Source organism: Urtica dioica, chromosome 6, assembly GCF_054948205.1.
Source record: "Urtica dioica subsp. dioica isolate 48M chromosome 6, U.dioica_male_clone48M_v1_H2, whole genome shotgun sequence".
Classification (NCBI taxonomy): domain Eukaryota; kingdom Viridiplantae; phylum Streptophyta; class Magnoliopsida; order Rosales; family Urticaceae; genus Urtica; species Urtica dioica.
In genome coordinates, this window is record NC_142761.1 from 9,953,757 (window position 1) to 9,970,239 (window position 16,483).

The 16,483-nt window shown below is 40.2% G+C and overlaps 1 protein-coding gene across 2 annotated transcripts; it reads right to left on the bottom strand.

Moving 5' to 3' along the window:
* Positions 1 to 13,833: 13,833 nt before the first annotated feature.
* LOC149393334 (DNA repair protein XRCC4-like) lies at positions 13,834 to 16,282 on the bottom strand. 2 transcript variants are annotated; one of them, XM_089617349.1, is made up of 5 exons: positions 15,990 to 16,282; positions 15,752 to 15,894; positions 15,379 to 15,507; positions 14,900 to 15,022; positions 13,834 to 14,105 (listed from the first exon to the last, which is right to left on the bottom strand). In XM_089617349.1, exons 1-5 carry the CDS (start codon positions 16,132 to 16,134, stop codon positions 13,893 to 13,895), a joined length of 753 nt encoding a protein of 250 aa, XP_089473475.1. In that variant the 5' UTR covers positions 16,135 to 16,282; the 3' UTR covers positions 13,834 to 13,892. The 2 variants fall into 2 exon arrangements, with proteins under 2 accessions (XP_089473475.1, XP_089473474.1); XM_089617348.1 differs by having other exon boundaries at positions 15,713 to 15,894.
* Between the last annotated feature and the right edge of the window lie 201 nt (positions 16,283 to 16,483).

Below are 16,483 nucleotides of genomic sequence, written 5' to 3' on the forward strand. Positions count from 1 at the left end.
GAAAGCACTCATAGTGCATCAATCAATGCTCTAACTAATGAGCAATGCCACCATCTCATAGAAATGTTGTCCACCAAGCTCACCACTTCCTCATCCAATTCTGGCAAGTCTACTGCTGATGCCAACCAAGCATCTCACCATACAGGTTTTTGTTGTCTAGTTAAGGATATGCATTCATATAGTAGTTTCAGTAATTGTTTCACATGGATTCTTGATTCCGGTGCCTCAAAACACATTTGCAATAAAAAAAAAAACCCATGCTTCATTCACTGATTCCTAAAGTAAACTCTAACCTTACTCTTCGTGAAGTCTTATATGTTCCTACTTTCAAGTATAATTTGTTGTCTGTTAGTGCTTTAACTAAGGGCAACAAAATGGGAATAGGCTTCACTGATGAAGGTTTTGTTATCCATGATTTACAGAACAAGAAGATGATTGGGAAGGGTGAACAAGTCAAAGACTTATACGTGCTAACTGAAGGCACAAACGAAGCTGTCAACTCTATATCCGCCAAAGTTTGGCACAGTAGGCTTGGACATCCCTCCAACAAGAAGATCATTTCTCTTAAAGAAGTCTTGAAGTTTTCCTCTACCAGTCACACTCTTCAACCTTGTAGCATTTGTCCCTTGGCAAAGCAACACAAGTTACCCTTTCCTATGTCTACAAATATGAGCAAAAACTGTTTAGATCTCATCCATGGTGATATATGGGGACCTTTCCATACTTCTTCTCATAATGGATACAGATTAATCCTGACTTTGGTTGATGATTTTAGTAAATTTACTTGGGTGTATCTATTGAGAAATAAATCAGATGCTCTTACTATTGTGCCTAAGTTCATTACATTCATTGAGAATCAACTTGATAAGTCTGTTAGGTGTTTCAAATCCGATAATGCAAAGGAGCTTATGTTTACTGATTTCTTTGCAAACAAAGGTATTATGCACCAATATTCCTATGTTGAAACTCCACAACAAAATTCTGTTGTGGAGAGAAAACACCAACATCTTCTAAATGTTGGACGTGCTATCCTTTTCCAATCTCAGATGCCCATTACATATTGGTCTGAAAGTATCTTAACATCTGCATATTTAATTAATTGTACTCCTTCTCATGTTCTGCTTGACAAAACACCATATTCAGTTTTGTTTGGCAGAGAAGTTGACTACTCTAATCTAAGAGTGTTTGGTTGCCTAGCCTTTGCTTTAACCCTACATAATAGGAGAACCAAATTCGAGCCTAGAGCATGAAAGTGTGCCTTCATTGGCTATCCTTATGGTATAAAAGGATACAAACTCCTAGTCTTAACAACTCAAGAAGTTGTTATTTCAAGGGATGTTGTCTTTCATGAAATGATTTTTCCTTTTATTTCCATTAATTTTGATTCACAATTTCATCTCACTGATCCCTTCAGTGATGCTATTTTACCTAGCTTATCTAGTGCTGCTGACATGATCAATGTACCTGTTAGTATGCCTGCTAGTGTTAACCATGACAATGCAGCTCATAATCCTCAAGAACAAGCACACACAAACGGCGATGAAGATAGTGTAAAGACCACTATTCGTGTAGAACCAGGGTGTGCATCCAACCCACATGAAGTTCTAGATGAACCTGCCAGAGACCAAGAGACAATTCAGCTCAGAAAGTCCTCAAGGACTACTAAACCACCAACCTACTTACAAGACTACCATTGTGATCTTGCTCAGGCTGACAAACCACCAACGTCACCCCATCATCTTAATCTAGTGCTTTCTTATGACAAATTATCTCCTTCTTTTAGAGCCTTTACCTTATCTGTATCTATCTTTGAACCAGAATATTATCACTAAGCTGTGAAACATAAGGAGTGGAGGTCAGTAATGGATGAAGAACTGAATGCCATGCTTGCTAACAAGACATGGTCCATTGTGCCACTACGAGAAGGAAAGAAAGCAGTTGGGTGCAGATGGCTCTACAAGAATAAATTCCATGCTGATGGGACTCTAGCTCGATGAAAAACATGATTGGTCGCAAAGGGATATACACAGCAAGAGGGTCTCGATTATACAGAGACCTTCTCACCAGTGGCCAAACTGGTCACAGTGAAAATGCTCTTGGCCATAGTAGCTGCCAAAGATTGGTCGCGAAGGGATATACACAGCAAGAGGGTCTCGATTATATAGTCTTCTCACCAGTGGCCAAACTGGTCACAATGAAAATGCTCTTGGCCATAGCAGCTGCCAAAGATTGGAGTCTCGCTCAGATGGACGTGGATAATGCTTTCCTGAATGGAGAGCTAGACGAAGAAGTGTATATGTCTCTGCCCCTCGGCCTTCGCACTCAGGGGCAGTCAAGTCAACAACACATAGTGTGTCATCTTCACAAGTCTATCTATGGCCTTAAGCATGCCTCATGTCAATGGAACTTGAAGTTTACTGAAGTTCTCGTTGACTTTGGTTTCGTTCAGTCAAAAGCATATTATTCTCTCTCCACACGAGGCATGGACAAACAATTTGTCGCCATTGTTCTACATGTTGATGACATTGTCATTGCTAGCCCAACTCCACATATTGTTGAAGATGTCAAGCACTATTTGAAGACCAAGTTCAAAGTCGAAGACCTTGGTTGCCTCAAGTATTTCCTTGGACTGGAGGTAGCAAGATCCAAGGCAGGCCTGATAGTCACACAACGGTAATATGCCCTCAATATTCTCAGTGATATGGGATTCCTGGAGTCCAAACCGGCTAAGACCCCCATGGATCCAAGACTGGTACTCAATGCCACATATGGAGAGCTACTTGAAGATGCCACTCCATACCGGAGATTAGTTAGGAGACTCCTCTACCTAACTATCACACGACCCGACATCATATACGTAGTTTATCAGATAAGCCAGTTCGTATCGGCACCACGTGTACCTCACCAGCAAGCGTCTCATCACCTGTGGCGTTACTTGAAGAGTCAACTTGCACTGGGATTATTCTACTCTGCAGCTTCAGCTATACAATTCGAGCTTTCTCTGACATGGATTGGGGTACGTGTGCTGACTCTCGACGATCAATTACTGGGTATTGCGTTTTTCTAGGTGACTCGCTAGTTGCCTGGAAATCCAAGAAGCAAGTCACAGTTTCACGCTCCTCAGCTGAGTCTGAGTACAGAGCAATGGGATCGGCCATGAGTGAACTGACGTGGCTACAACAAATTCTACATGACTTGGGATTCAAGAAACAGGTGCCCGCAGTGCTATACTCGATAATCAAGAAGCGATGCACATTGCGTCGAATCCCTCGTTTCATGAGAGGAGTAAACATCTAGAAATATATTATCATTTCATCCGAGATCATCGTAAAAGAGGTGACTTAAAGCTGCTACAGGTCCGCCCAGCTCTGCAATTAGCAGACATTTTTACAAAATCCTTGTCTTCTCCTATTCTACATGGTTTGTTAAGCAAGATGGCACTTAAAAATGTTTATTTGCCATCTTGAGGAGGAGTATTGGGATTATGTACTTAGTGTTAAGCTGTTGTATTGGTGAGCTTGCGTGTTGTGTACTTAGTGTTAAGTTGTTGTATTGGTGAGCTTGCGTGTTGTGCAAGTCACTTATATGTTTGTGTCATTTCTTCCTAAACGACTCGTCGTTTTGTTTGTTTGGTTTATAGTCAGCCTGATTTGCTGACTGTAGTGGGACTTGCCTTGTTAGGATGCCTATATATGTGTATCTCTCGTGTACATTGGTTAGTTAATCAACCTAATCAATTCTTCAGAGAATCTTTCTTTTCATTCTCTTGTTTGTCTTTTCTTCTACATTTTGTCCTAATTTCTAGGTCTGTAGAACTCGATATTGATGTTGGGAATTAACGTGGATGCTGCGATTTTTGAGGACGAGAGAAGATTCGCTTTGGACATTAGAAGTGGCAAAAGCAGAAGTGGAATCAGACTGCCTAATAGCTATACAACCAATAAAAAAAACCCCATGTTATTACAGTCTTATTTTGGTTATGTTATGCAACGGTGTAAGCGCCTTTTATCTATTTCTTAAAAAAAATATATCTTTTCTAATTCGGTCCTCGAATAGAGTTGCTCACCATGTCGCTAGAGCATCCTATTTATCCTTTGACAGTAGATTCAGGTTCCGGAAGCTGTTCCGGGCCTGAATTTGCTCGGAGGAGAGTTCTGCTTGATAAAATTTCTTGTCCTCTTCAAAAAAAAAAATATATATATATATGTGTCTCAAGGAAGTTTTGGGGTGTTAGCAATATTACAAATAATATTGATATAAATAAAAGACAAATTGCTTGCTTGAAAAATACACGTAAATAATATTACAAGGAAATCCGGCTAAACCTTGAACCGGAAAACACAAAACAGATCGGGAAAAGTCGAGGCCCGTTGGACGGTTTCCTTGAAGTTTTTTATCGCCCTCCCACGGATGCTAGGATACGTGAGCGAAAGCCTTCCAGGATACAACGACTTGCAGAGACAAGTTGAGCACCAACCACTTGACTCTCTCGGCGAACTTGAACCTGAGCGAACACTACCACCACGACAAGAGAAAAGAAAAATTTTCTGGGAAATAAGGAGCTCGGGAACAGTGGGGATTCTAATGGAATTCTCATATATTTTCCTTTTTTTTTTTGAATGAGAGCTTAAACTTCACTTATATAGGTGAAGGCTGTGAGGTTTGAAACTTAAAAAAAAAACGTACAGCCATAAAGGCATTAACGCATATTATTACACTCAGTAAATATACCGTTTCAAACCCATGCAGAGCGTCCAACGTTTTCAGCATTAATGGCACAGCCATAATGCGCACTTAAAGCTCAAAACTGTAGGCTTTAAATCGCCCCTTCGTCAGGTCGAGCTCGTCCACTCGAGCTCGTCCGACCTAGAATGACTGTCACCAGTTCGCCTGGTCGAGCTCGTCCAGCTCGTCTGGTCGAGTTCGTCCAGTTCATCTGGTCGAGCTTATCCAGTTCGCCTGGTCGAGCTCGCCCAAGTCGAGCTCGCCCCAAAGTACGTTGGCCTTGCATTTCATCGAGCTGGAATGACTTCGTCAATTCTTCCAGACCGACCTCGCCTAGTCGAGCTGGCCAGTTCGACCTCGCTAGTCGAGCTCGCCCTGTCGAGCTGAAATGACGGTCACTTCGTCCAGCTCGACCTATCTAGTCGAGCTGAGTGACTTCGTCACTTCGTCTAGCTCGACCTATCTAGTTGAGCTGAATGACTTCGTCAGTTCGTCCAGCTCGTCAATTTCTCATTCAACTTAGGTCCGATTTTGGCAAACAAAATCAACCATCCACATATTAATAAATACAATTTATTAACTTTATTCCAACAATCCCCCACATGAATGAAATTGAGACGACAATTATAAAAGACACGACTCGATGTGGTGATAGATTCTACGGTCAATACCAGTATAGGATAGGTAGGCAAAGCCTTTGAACCTTCCCTCGGAAAGATATGCCAACTTTACTGACTACTCAGTAGACACGTTGTCCTTGAACTGTTAGCCGTTTTGAATAAACGATAAACACATCCCCCACTGATATCTCCCTGACACAGGTTCTGTTCTCATGGTTATGTTCATTTTGGCCCTGAACACCAGCCTGGTTCTGCAAGAGTTTCTAAAGAATTAAGCCCAATTAATTCTCCTTCAAAGCGGCCCCACTTCTCTCTCACATAGGTGATTCTTTTGTCAAGAGTAATCCCGCATTACTAGAATCATTAAAAGCTCTAAGCTTAACCTTGTACGGGAGTCACTGTTTAATATATATAGGAATAGGACTAGGGGTTTTCCCCCACAGTGACCTCACAAAGCCATTGACAATTAGGTTGTCCCTTTGAACCAAGATCTTGGGATCTCCAGTCATCATGGTTGGGTTTCCTTTGCCTTGGCTTTATTTGCCATGGGCTTTAGCCCCATTCCTTTGGTTGTCTTCTCTACTTGGTCTCTATTTAACCCTTTGGTTAGCGGATCCGCAATGTTCTCTTTGGACCTAATATAGTCAATGCTAATGACTCCAGATGAGAGAAGTTGTCTAATGGTATTATGTCGTCGACGGATATGTCTAGACTTACCATTATACATCACATTATGTGCCCTACCAATAGCAGATTGGTTATCACAATATATACATATTGCAGGCATCGGTTTTGTCCAATTAAGAATATCCTCCACAAAGTTCCTTAGCCATTCGGCTTCTTCCCCACATTTATCCAATGCAACAAACTCAGATTCCATCGTGGATCTCGTTATCACAGTTTGTTTGGAGGATTTCCAAGATATGGCTGCACCTCCCAGAGTGAATACATAACCACTCGTGGCTTTTGAATCTTGAATATCAGATATCCAACTTGCATCAGTGTAACCTTCAATTACTTCAGGATATCTCGTATAGTGTAGACCATAATCACGAGTGAATCGTAGATATCTCAAAACTATAACGATTGCTTTCCAGTGTTCAGCACTTGGATTACTCGTATATCGAGCCAGTCTACTCACGGTGTAAGCTAAATCCGGTCTCGTGCAACTCATCAAGTACATGAGACTGGCTATCACTCTAGCATATTCAATTTGAGAGATGTTTTCACCTTTATTCTTAGACAAGTGTTGACTAATGTCTATGGGAGTTCTCGAGACTCCAGAATCGTCATTTCCAAACTTGTCTAGAATTTTATCAACGTAGTGTGTTTGATCCAGTACAATCCCATTGGGTGTTCGGGTAATCTTGATCCCCAGAATTACATCAACAATTCTCAGATCTTTCATATCGAACCTTGAGTTCAATATATCTTTTGTGGATTGGACCATACGATCATTACTCCCCACTATGAGCATGTCATCTACATATAAACACAAAATCACATATCCATGTTCAGTGGTTTTAATGTACACACATTTGTCACACTCGTTGATTTTAAATCCATTTGACATCATGACATTGTCAAATTTCTCATGCCATTGCTTTGGGGCTTGTTTAAGGCCATAAAGCGACTTGACAAGTTTACAGACTTTCTTTTCTTGTCCAGGTGCAGTACAACCCTCAGGTTGATTCATATAGATTTCTTCGTCGAGATCTCCATTAAGAAAGGCCGTTTTTACATCCATTTGATGAATTTCAAGATTGCGTAATGCAACAACGGCAATTATCAATCTAATAGAAGTTATTCTCGTCACGGGAGAATAAGTATCAAAGTAATCAACACCCGCTTGTTGTTTATACCCTTTGATTACCAGTCGAGCTTTATATTTATCAATTGAGCCATCGACTTTCATCTTCCTCGTAAAGATCCATCTAGATCCAAGTGTTTTACTTCCAGGAGGAAGATCAACCAACTCCCAGGTGTGGTTTTGCATGATAGAGTCTATTTCACTTCTTATGGCTTCTTTCCATAAGTAACCCTCAACAGAGTTCACAGCCTCTTTATAATTTAGAGGTGGACCCTCCAACATATAGGTGAAATAATCAGAACCAAATGATTTTTCTACCCTCGCTCGCTTACTTCGTCTAAGTCCTTCAGACTCTATCTCTTCTTCGGACTCTTCATCATTATCTTGAGTTATTTCCTCAATATCCTCAAGAGAATGGTTTGATGAACTCGGTTCATCTTCCTTAGACTTATAAGGAAATACATGTTCAAAGAACGAAGCATTTTTAGATTCCATAATCGAATCATTGTGTATATCGGGGTTTTTCGAGTCATACACAAGGAATCTATATGCATTACTATGGTGTGCATACCCAATGAAGATACAATCTACAGTTTTTGGTCCTATCTTCATTCTCTTAGGAGTAGGAGCCATTACTTTGGCCAAGCACCCCCACATTCGCAAGTATTTATAGGAAGGTTTCTTTCCTATAAATAGCTCAGACGGAGACTTATCCTCCTTCTTTTGGGGTATCTTGTTCAGAAGATAATTTGCGGACAAGATCGCTTCCCCCCACATTTCTTGGGGTAACCCAGAACTTAACAACATCGCATTCATCATCTCCTTGAGAGTGCGATTCTTACGTTCGGCCACGCCGTTTGATTGAGGAGAATAAGGTGGAGTGACTTCGTGAATAATCCCATGTTGTGCACAAAAAGCACCAAAAGGTTCAACATATTCACCTCCTCGATCACTTCGCACTTTCTTAATCTTCTTATTAAGTTGATTCTCAACTTCCAATTTGTATATAACAAATTTCTCAATTGCTTCATCCTTGCTTTTAAGCAAATATACGTAACAATATTTTGTACAATCATCAATAAAAGTCACAAAATATTTATTACCACCTCTTGTGGGCATGAACTTTAAATCACATATATCGGTATGGATTAAGTCTAGAGATTCATTACTTCTTTCAACACTATGAAAGGATGTTCTTGTGAGTTTTGCTTCAACACAAATTTCACATTTATGATTTGAGTCAATATTAAACTTTGGAATACATTCCAAATTAATCAACTTTCTCAGTGTGTCATAATTTACATGACCTAGTCTACCATGCCATAAATTAGACGACTCAATCATATACGAGGAAGAAGAAGCTTTATTAATATCTTTTGCCTTGATGGTCATTACATTCATTTTGACCATGCCATTCTTGACATAGCCCTTGCCCACATACATGCCATTCTTAGACAATACAAGCTTTTGAGACTCTAAAACCATCCTAAACCCATGGTTATCTAGCACAGTCCCAGAAATCAGATTCTTCCTCATATCAGGCACGTATAGCACCTTGGTGAGCTTCAATTCCTTCCCATAGGTCATCTTCAAGAAGACTTCACCTTCCCCCTTGACTTCAGAAGTGGCAGAGTTGCCCATAAACAACTTCTCTCCATCTCCAGGTAGCTCAAGGGTGGAGAAGGAGTTCTTGTCAGTGCAGATGTGGCGGGTTGCTCCAGTGTCCAGCCACCACTCCTTAATGTTTGAGTCAACCATGTTGACCTCGGAGACCACAGCGACGAGGAGGTCATTATCATCCTCCACTACATTGGCCTCCTTGTTCTTCTTCGGTTTTCTACAATCCATAGCTCGGTGACCGACCTTGTTGCAATTGTAGCATTTACCAACAATCTTTTGTTGGCCCTTCTTCTTGAACGTCCCACTCTTGACTCCAAGCTTGTGGGCGTGCTTCTTCCCCTTTGAGTTCTTGCCATGTTCGACGACGTTAGCTCGCTCGGAGACAGTTCTAAGTCTCCTATCGGATCCTCGGTTGTCTTCCTCGATTCGGAGGCGAACAACCAAGTCCTCAAGACTCATCTCCTTTCGCTTGTGCTTGAGGTAGTTCTTGAACTCCTTCCACCCAGGTGGTAACTTCTCTATCACGGAGGCAACTTGGAAATACTCGCTAATGGTCATTCCCTCGGCTTGAACCTCATGGAAAATGAGTTGAAGCTCTTGGACTTTACTCACAACGGTCTTTGTGTCCACCATCTTGTACTCAAGGAAGCGACCCACAATATACTTCTTGGAGCCCGCGTCCTCGGTTTTATACTTGCGATCCAACGAATCCCATAGCTCTTTAGAAGATACTTTAGAGCTATACACGTTGTATAAAGAGTCGGCGAGACAATTTAACACGTGGTTTCGACAAAGATAGTCGGATTCGTTCCACCCCACATAGGCCCGAAGCACTTGTGGGTCGGCTTCACCCTCTCGAGGAATGGCCGGAGGATCTTCGGTTAAAAACCGTGCAAGTCCGATGGTTGTCAAAAAGAAAACCATCTTTTGTTGCCACCTTTTGAAGTTGAGTCCGTCAAACTTCCCAGGCCTCTCGGTCGGCATCACCGTGGGAGGCCCTCGAGCCACACCCACGTTTGAACCATCTAGGCCCAAACCCGCCATAGGTTGAACAAGACCCGCGGGTCCGTTCCCGGCCGTAGCTGCCATCGAGCCTTGTCCCAGAACCACGGGAATATGGCCGATGTTGATTTGGTTTGGCGAGGTGTTTACCACGGAGGGGTTGTCTCCAACGTTCCCTCCAACATTCACATTCATCGAGTCGTTGTTGTTCACGTTAGTCATATTTTCTACAAAAGAAAATTCACAAGTCAGTAAACTTTAAACAAAGCCGACAAACAAATCGGAAACAAAAACTGGAAAACCGACAATATCAAGGAAAATAATTATATTTCCCTTCCTCCACACAACCTGTCTTCTTAGGATTAAAAAGCTTCAAGATTGAAAAAATTGTTAGCAATATTACAAATTATATTGATATAAATAAAAGACAAATTGCTTGCTTGAAAAATACACGTAAATAATATTACAAGGAAATCCGGCTAAACCTTGAACCGGAAAACACAAAACAGATCGGGAAAAGTCGAGGTCCGTTGGACGGTTTCCTTGAAGCTTTTTATCGCCCTCCCACGGATGCTAGGATACGTGAGCGAAAGCCTCCCAGGATACAACGACTTGCAGAGACAAGTTGAGCACCAACCACTTGACTCTCTCGGCGAACTTGAACCTGAGCGAACACTACCACCACGACAAGAGAAAAGAAAAATTTTATGGGAAATAAGGAGCTCGGGAACAGTGGGGATTCTAATGGAATTCTCGTATATTTTCCTTTTTTTTTAAATGAGAGCTTAAACTTCACTTATATAGGCGAAGGCTGTGAGGTTTGAAACTTAAAAAAAAACGTACAGCCATAAAGGCATTAACGCATATTATTACACTCAGTAAATATACCGTTTCAAACCCATGTAGAGCGTCCAACGTTTTCAGCATTAATGGCACAGCCATAATGCGCACTTAAAGCTCAAAACTGTAGGCTTTAAATCGCCCCTTCGTCAGGTCGAGCTCGTCCACTCGAGCTCGTCCGACCTAGAATGACTGTCACCAGTTCGCCTGGTCGAGCTCGTCCAGCTCGTCTGGTCGAGTTCGTCCAGTTCATCTGGTCGAGCTTATCCAGTTCGCTTGGTCGAGCTCGCCCAAGTCGAGCTCGCCCCAAAGTACGTTGGCCTTGCATTTCGTCGAGCTGGAATGACTTCGTCAATTCTTCCAGACCGACCTCGCCTAGTCGAGCTGGCCAGTTCGACCTCGCTAGTCGAGCTCGCCCTGTCGAGCTGAAATGACGGTCACTTCGTCTAGCTCGACCTATCTAGTCGAGCTGAGTGACTTCGTCTAGCTCGACCTATCTAGTCGAGCTGAATGACTTCGTCAGTTCGTCCAGCTCGTCAATTTCTCATTCAACTTAGGTCCGATTTTGGCAAACAAAATCAACCATCCATATGTTAATAAATACAATTTATTAACTTTATTCCAACATGGGGCTCCTTAATCATGTATTTTTACTATTATTAAGCATATATATTCTGTGTATTCTTGTAATCCAAGTCTTTGAGGTTGGTCAGTAAAGAATAAATTGTTTCTTACAAATATGGACAATGCACGACCATACAAATTATCCTTAAATTATTCATAATTCAGAAAACAAGAGACAGATAAAATAATCACAATACGTGCATAATTCTCCGTAAGTTTGTGTTGATCGAGGGATTTAGAGTTTAGAAGATTTGATTAATTGACTTCTATTATGCATCCATATGTTAATCACCGTTGAATCTTTTAATAAAATAACATAATTTAAAATCTATACAAAATCGTGTCCTGAATAATTAAATACTAATATATATACGTAGTGAAAACAGCTATATTGTACCAAATTTACTTAAACCGACGAATGAACAGAACCGCAAACAAATAGTGGCGTGATTAGCAGATTTCAAAATATATATAAAAAAATATATATATGTATATCTCCTTCAAAAAAATAAATAAATAAAAAATTGTCTCATCATCCGGTCTCCATTCCTAAAACATAATCTTTACTTCCTAAGAGATAAATTCCGTAAACCAAATGCGATATGACACTTATACGTTTTATTTTTATAATTATTAAACGCATTTATGAATATGATCAGTCTTGAATTTTCTATTTATTTGTTTGGCAAAGTCTGGAAGCATGTGACTGATTTCCATTTTTGCAGTTTGAAGGGCTGCGTAGTGCAGCGTGGAGGTGGAGGTCTCTCAGGCGGGTCGTCCATCAATTAGATCTTTCATCGGTCGAGCTCAGACTCGTTTTATTTTGTTTATCCTTTACCCTGGTTTTTCCTGGTATTGTTAACATAGCTAAATAATACACTTTCTAAATTTGTACATATATTTTAGCCTCAGTTGTTATATATAGGGTCTCTTGAAAATGTTAGACCACTAAAATAGCATATTTCCAGTAGCAAATCATCATCTTGCAAATAACTTATTTATCAATGCTTAATATGGGAAAATTAGTAAAAAGAAATATCAAAGGAACAAAGCGAACCCATTAACATCTGAAACCAACTCCTATAAGTTTTAACAGTGTACAAACGGGATTTAAATGCACAAGGCTCTCCTATAAGTTTGTGTTGATCGAGGGATTTAGAGTTTAGAAGATTTGATTAATTGACTTCTATTATGCATCCATATGTTAATCAGTAATCACCGTTGAATCTTTTAATAAAATAACATAATTTAAAATCTATACAAAATCGTGTCCTGAATAATTAAATACTAATATATATACGTAGTGAAAACAGCTATATTGTACCAAATTTACTTAAACCGACGAATGAACAGAACCGCAAACAAATAGTGGCGTGATTAGCAGATTTCAAAATATATAAAAAAAATATATATTTATATCTCCTTCAAAAAAAATAAATAAATAAATAATTGTCTCATCATCCGGTCTCCATTCCTAAAACATAATCTTTACTTCCTAAGAGATAAATTCCGTAAACCAACTCGCTCGCGACCGTGGAGGCTTCGGTGTCGGTTGCATTGTCCGAGACCACACCGGAGAGGTGATCGCCTCGCAGACGCTTTTCCTGGCTAGGGGGTTTTCCCCTCAGCTTGCGGAAGCGTATGCTGTCCTCCAGGGCATAGAGCTAGTTCGCAGCGTCGGTGGCAGGAGAGCGGAGATTCAGTCTGATTGCTTGGGGGTGGTGAGAATGATCGACGAGGGCGCGACGCCTGCGACTGAGCTTGGGACGATCCTGCACCGCATCTTCAGAAAGGTGAGGGAGCTTGATGGTTTTCGCATTTTGCATATTTCTCGTCTTTGTAATGTTGCTGCCCATAATCTAGCGCGCTACGCGGTTAACCATCACTCGTCCTCGACCTGGCTGGGTTTAGTCCCGCCTTGTTCGGAAGAGGCCATTAGAGCCGATGATCGCGAGTTGAGGTCCCGCGTGGCCTCCTAGGGTCCTGCTTGTTTGCGTTTTTCTGTTTTCTTTACCGTTGGTTTCTGTTTCACTCTTATCTTTGTAACCACGGTTTTCCTCCGCCATACGTGAGGGCTTTTATGTTATTCCGTGGCACCGACCACGTTTCCTCAAAAAAAAAATGCGATATGACACTTATACGTTTTATTTTTATAATTATTAAACGCATTTATGAGTATGATCAGTCTTGAATTTTCTATTTATTTGTTTGGCAAAGTCTGGAAGCATGTGACTGATTTCCATTTTTGCAGTTTGAAGGGCTGCATAGTGCAGCATGGAGGTGGAGGTTTCTCAGGCGGGTCGTCCATCAATTAGATCTTTCATCGGTCGAGCTCAGACTCGTTTTATTTTGTTTATCCTTTACCCTGGTTTTTCCTGGTATTGTTAACATAGCTAAATAATACACTTTCTAAATTTGTACATATATTTTAGCCTCAGTTGTTATATATAGGGTCTCTTGAAAATGTTAGACCACTAAAATAGCATATTTCCAGTAGCAAATCTTCATCTTGCAAATAACTTATTTATCAATGCTTAATATGGGAAAATTAGTAAAAAGAAATATCAAAGGAACAAAGCGAACCCATTAACAGTGTACAAACGGGATTTAAATGCACAAGGCTCTCAAAAGCTAAAAGGGGTGAGTTTTAACTAGTTTTGTAATGTCCTTTTACGGCCACGAGACTTGCTTGTTGCCTTTGAAGTGCCAGTTATATCTCCTGTAGATTCTTCATCAGTTTTCTCATCAAAACTTTCTGTTTTGTCGGTGGACTCTCCCTCTTCTTGTGGCAACTTCCCAGCAGAAATACTCCGATCTCGCAGCTCTCTCAGTTTCGCTTTCTTTGAATTCAAGACTGCCAAAAACTACAAGCAGGAAATTATTAGGAACTTAGATATAGAAAATGATAATAAGTAGTATTAAGTAAGGGCGTTGACATAGAATACTAGAAAATTAAGTTAGCATATAATTAAGAGGGTTTGGTAGAGAAAATAGTATGAACTTTGTATGAGAGAGAAGTCGGCGGAAGAGATTTCTAGCAGGAGAGCACAGACCTCTCGAATGTCCAATACCCATGAATGTAATTCATTTATAACGTCGCTGATACAAATACACCAGTTTGTATCAAAATGCTCAGATTTACTTTTGGGGGTAAAGGTTAAGAACTATGTTCATTGTCAGAGGATAAAAAGACAAAAATCACTAATACCAAGCAAGCTCTATCTATCTACAGAGTTATAACTTCCATATGAGCTTTGGATGCACAATTTAAGGATATATTGGAAAAGGAAAGGTATGAAGAACATGTATCATTAGTTCTACCACCAAGCAGCCTTTATTAATTGTCTGATTAATCACACAAAACTATGTTCTCGACTCAATCCCAGTATAAAGAGCTGAATGTCGTCTATTGCAAACAGAAAAAAAAAAAAAAAAAAAAAAAAAAAAAAAAAAAGAAGAAGAGAAGAGAGAACAAGAAGAAGAAGAAGATAGAAGCTATAATCAAAAGCATCAAATCACAGCAATTATGAGTGAAGTTTATCGATTGCAAGTATTAAAAAGGCATCAATCGAACGCTTGTGCGTTTTATAGGGTCCACTGCATATTGAAAATAAAATAACGTTGGAGCGTGTATCTCAAGGCAGAATGTTCATCACACCTTTGCATATAAAGCAGATTCCAATTCCATTTTTTCATCGCAAATCTTCTCACTTTGTACCAAACACTTCTCAGCTTCGCCTTTCAGCCTGTCACAAGACTGAGTTTTATGGACGACTTCTTCCTATACACATCAGTAAGAAAAATATTTTTTTTTTTAGAAAACTGCATTATAACGCATAGAGATGGATGATATTCCGAGGTAAGAGCTTCGGCTCATACCATGACATTTCCACCATAAAATCAAACGCAATAATATTAAGAAAGATATATGCTAAAACCATTAATATAAAGCTCACATAGCGATCACTGCCTTTGACTGGTATTTGTGTCTATGCTACTTCAACAAAACAAACAAAGGAAAGTGATCATAGCTCTACACTCATCAATAAATTTCAGTGGCATCGACAAAATTCAAGTTTTTCCATTACCCTTCTACAAGAAGATAAAAACAAAAACTGTATATATATATACACATACGCTTAGCCTTATGTTGGCATCCATGAGAAAGTCCAATATCTCTGCTGTGGTTTTCTTACTATCCATGGCAGGTTGAAATTTCCATCGCCACTGTAGCTTTGTCCCTTCCTTCTCAAAAGTCCAAGACAACTGCGAATCAACCCATGAAAACACAATTAGCTGAACATTTCTACAGCAATAGTTCAATCCTAACCATAATAAAAATTGTCACTTTTATCCCATCTCTATTATGATCCTTAACACAGCCAACCAAGACAAGCCTGAAATTAAAAATACTGAACCCATGAAATGAACCAAACGAAATCCCAAATTTCCATAAATAGAACGAACTGACCAAATCGTACGAGAATTGACTTAAAAGAAAAGCACAGACTCTTTTGGATCCATCGCCGGCGTCAGAGAAGCCGTAGAGAGAACCAGGCTGTTGAAACCCTAAATACCTCTCCGCCATGGCCACGTACTCAGCCGCAGGCTGGTCCCACTGCGCCGCTCGATCCCTAACTTCCTCTTCCGATGCTGAACCAACGAAAATCCCAAATCACACACACACACGCATTAAAAAAAAAAACCTAGACAGAGTAATTTTCGTGCGTAGGGAATCGAACGATTACCGAGGCAAATCCAAGCTCCGTGACCGTCCGTGACGGAGAGATCGAAGCGGTGGCGGAACCAGGTGCCTTTGACAAAGATCGGACCGCCATTTCGGTCTGGTTCGAGCTTCAAGCAAGTGTGTCTCGTCGTCGCGTCTTCTTCCATACAATTTATCTTTCCTTTCCTGTATAATTGTTTCTGGCTTCCTGAATTATGTGGAAGATGTTAGGGCTTTATTTTGTTTCATAAACTTCCCGCCAAAAAAAGAAGCAGCTTCCACTGGAAGATTGTAGCTTTCCGTTCAACATTTACAAAATTTAAATAACATCATAAATTGATAAAAAAAAAAAAAAAAAAAAAAAAAAAAAAAAAAGGTCATATTTAACGAAAAAGAAAAGTGGCATTTTCGTCTATCTTCCGGTTATAAAATTGCGGAAAAATTATCGAAGGGTAGGAATCGTGCTAGAGAAAGTAGTTAGGGGATTAATGAAAAAAAAAAAAAAAAAATCGAATG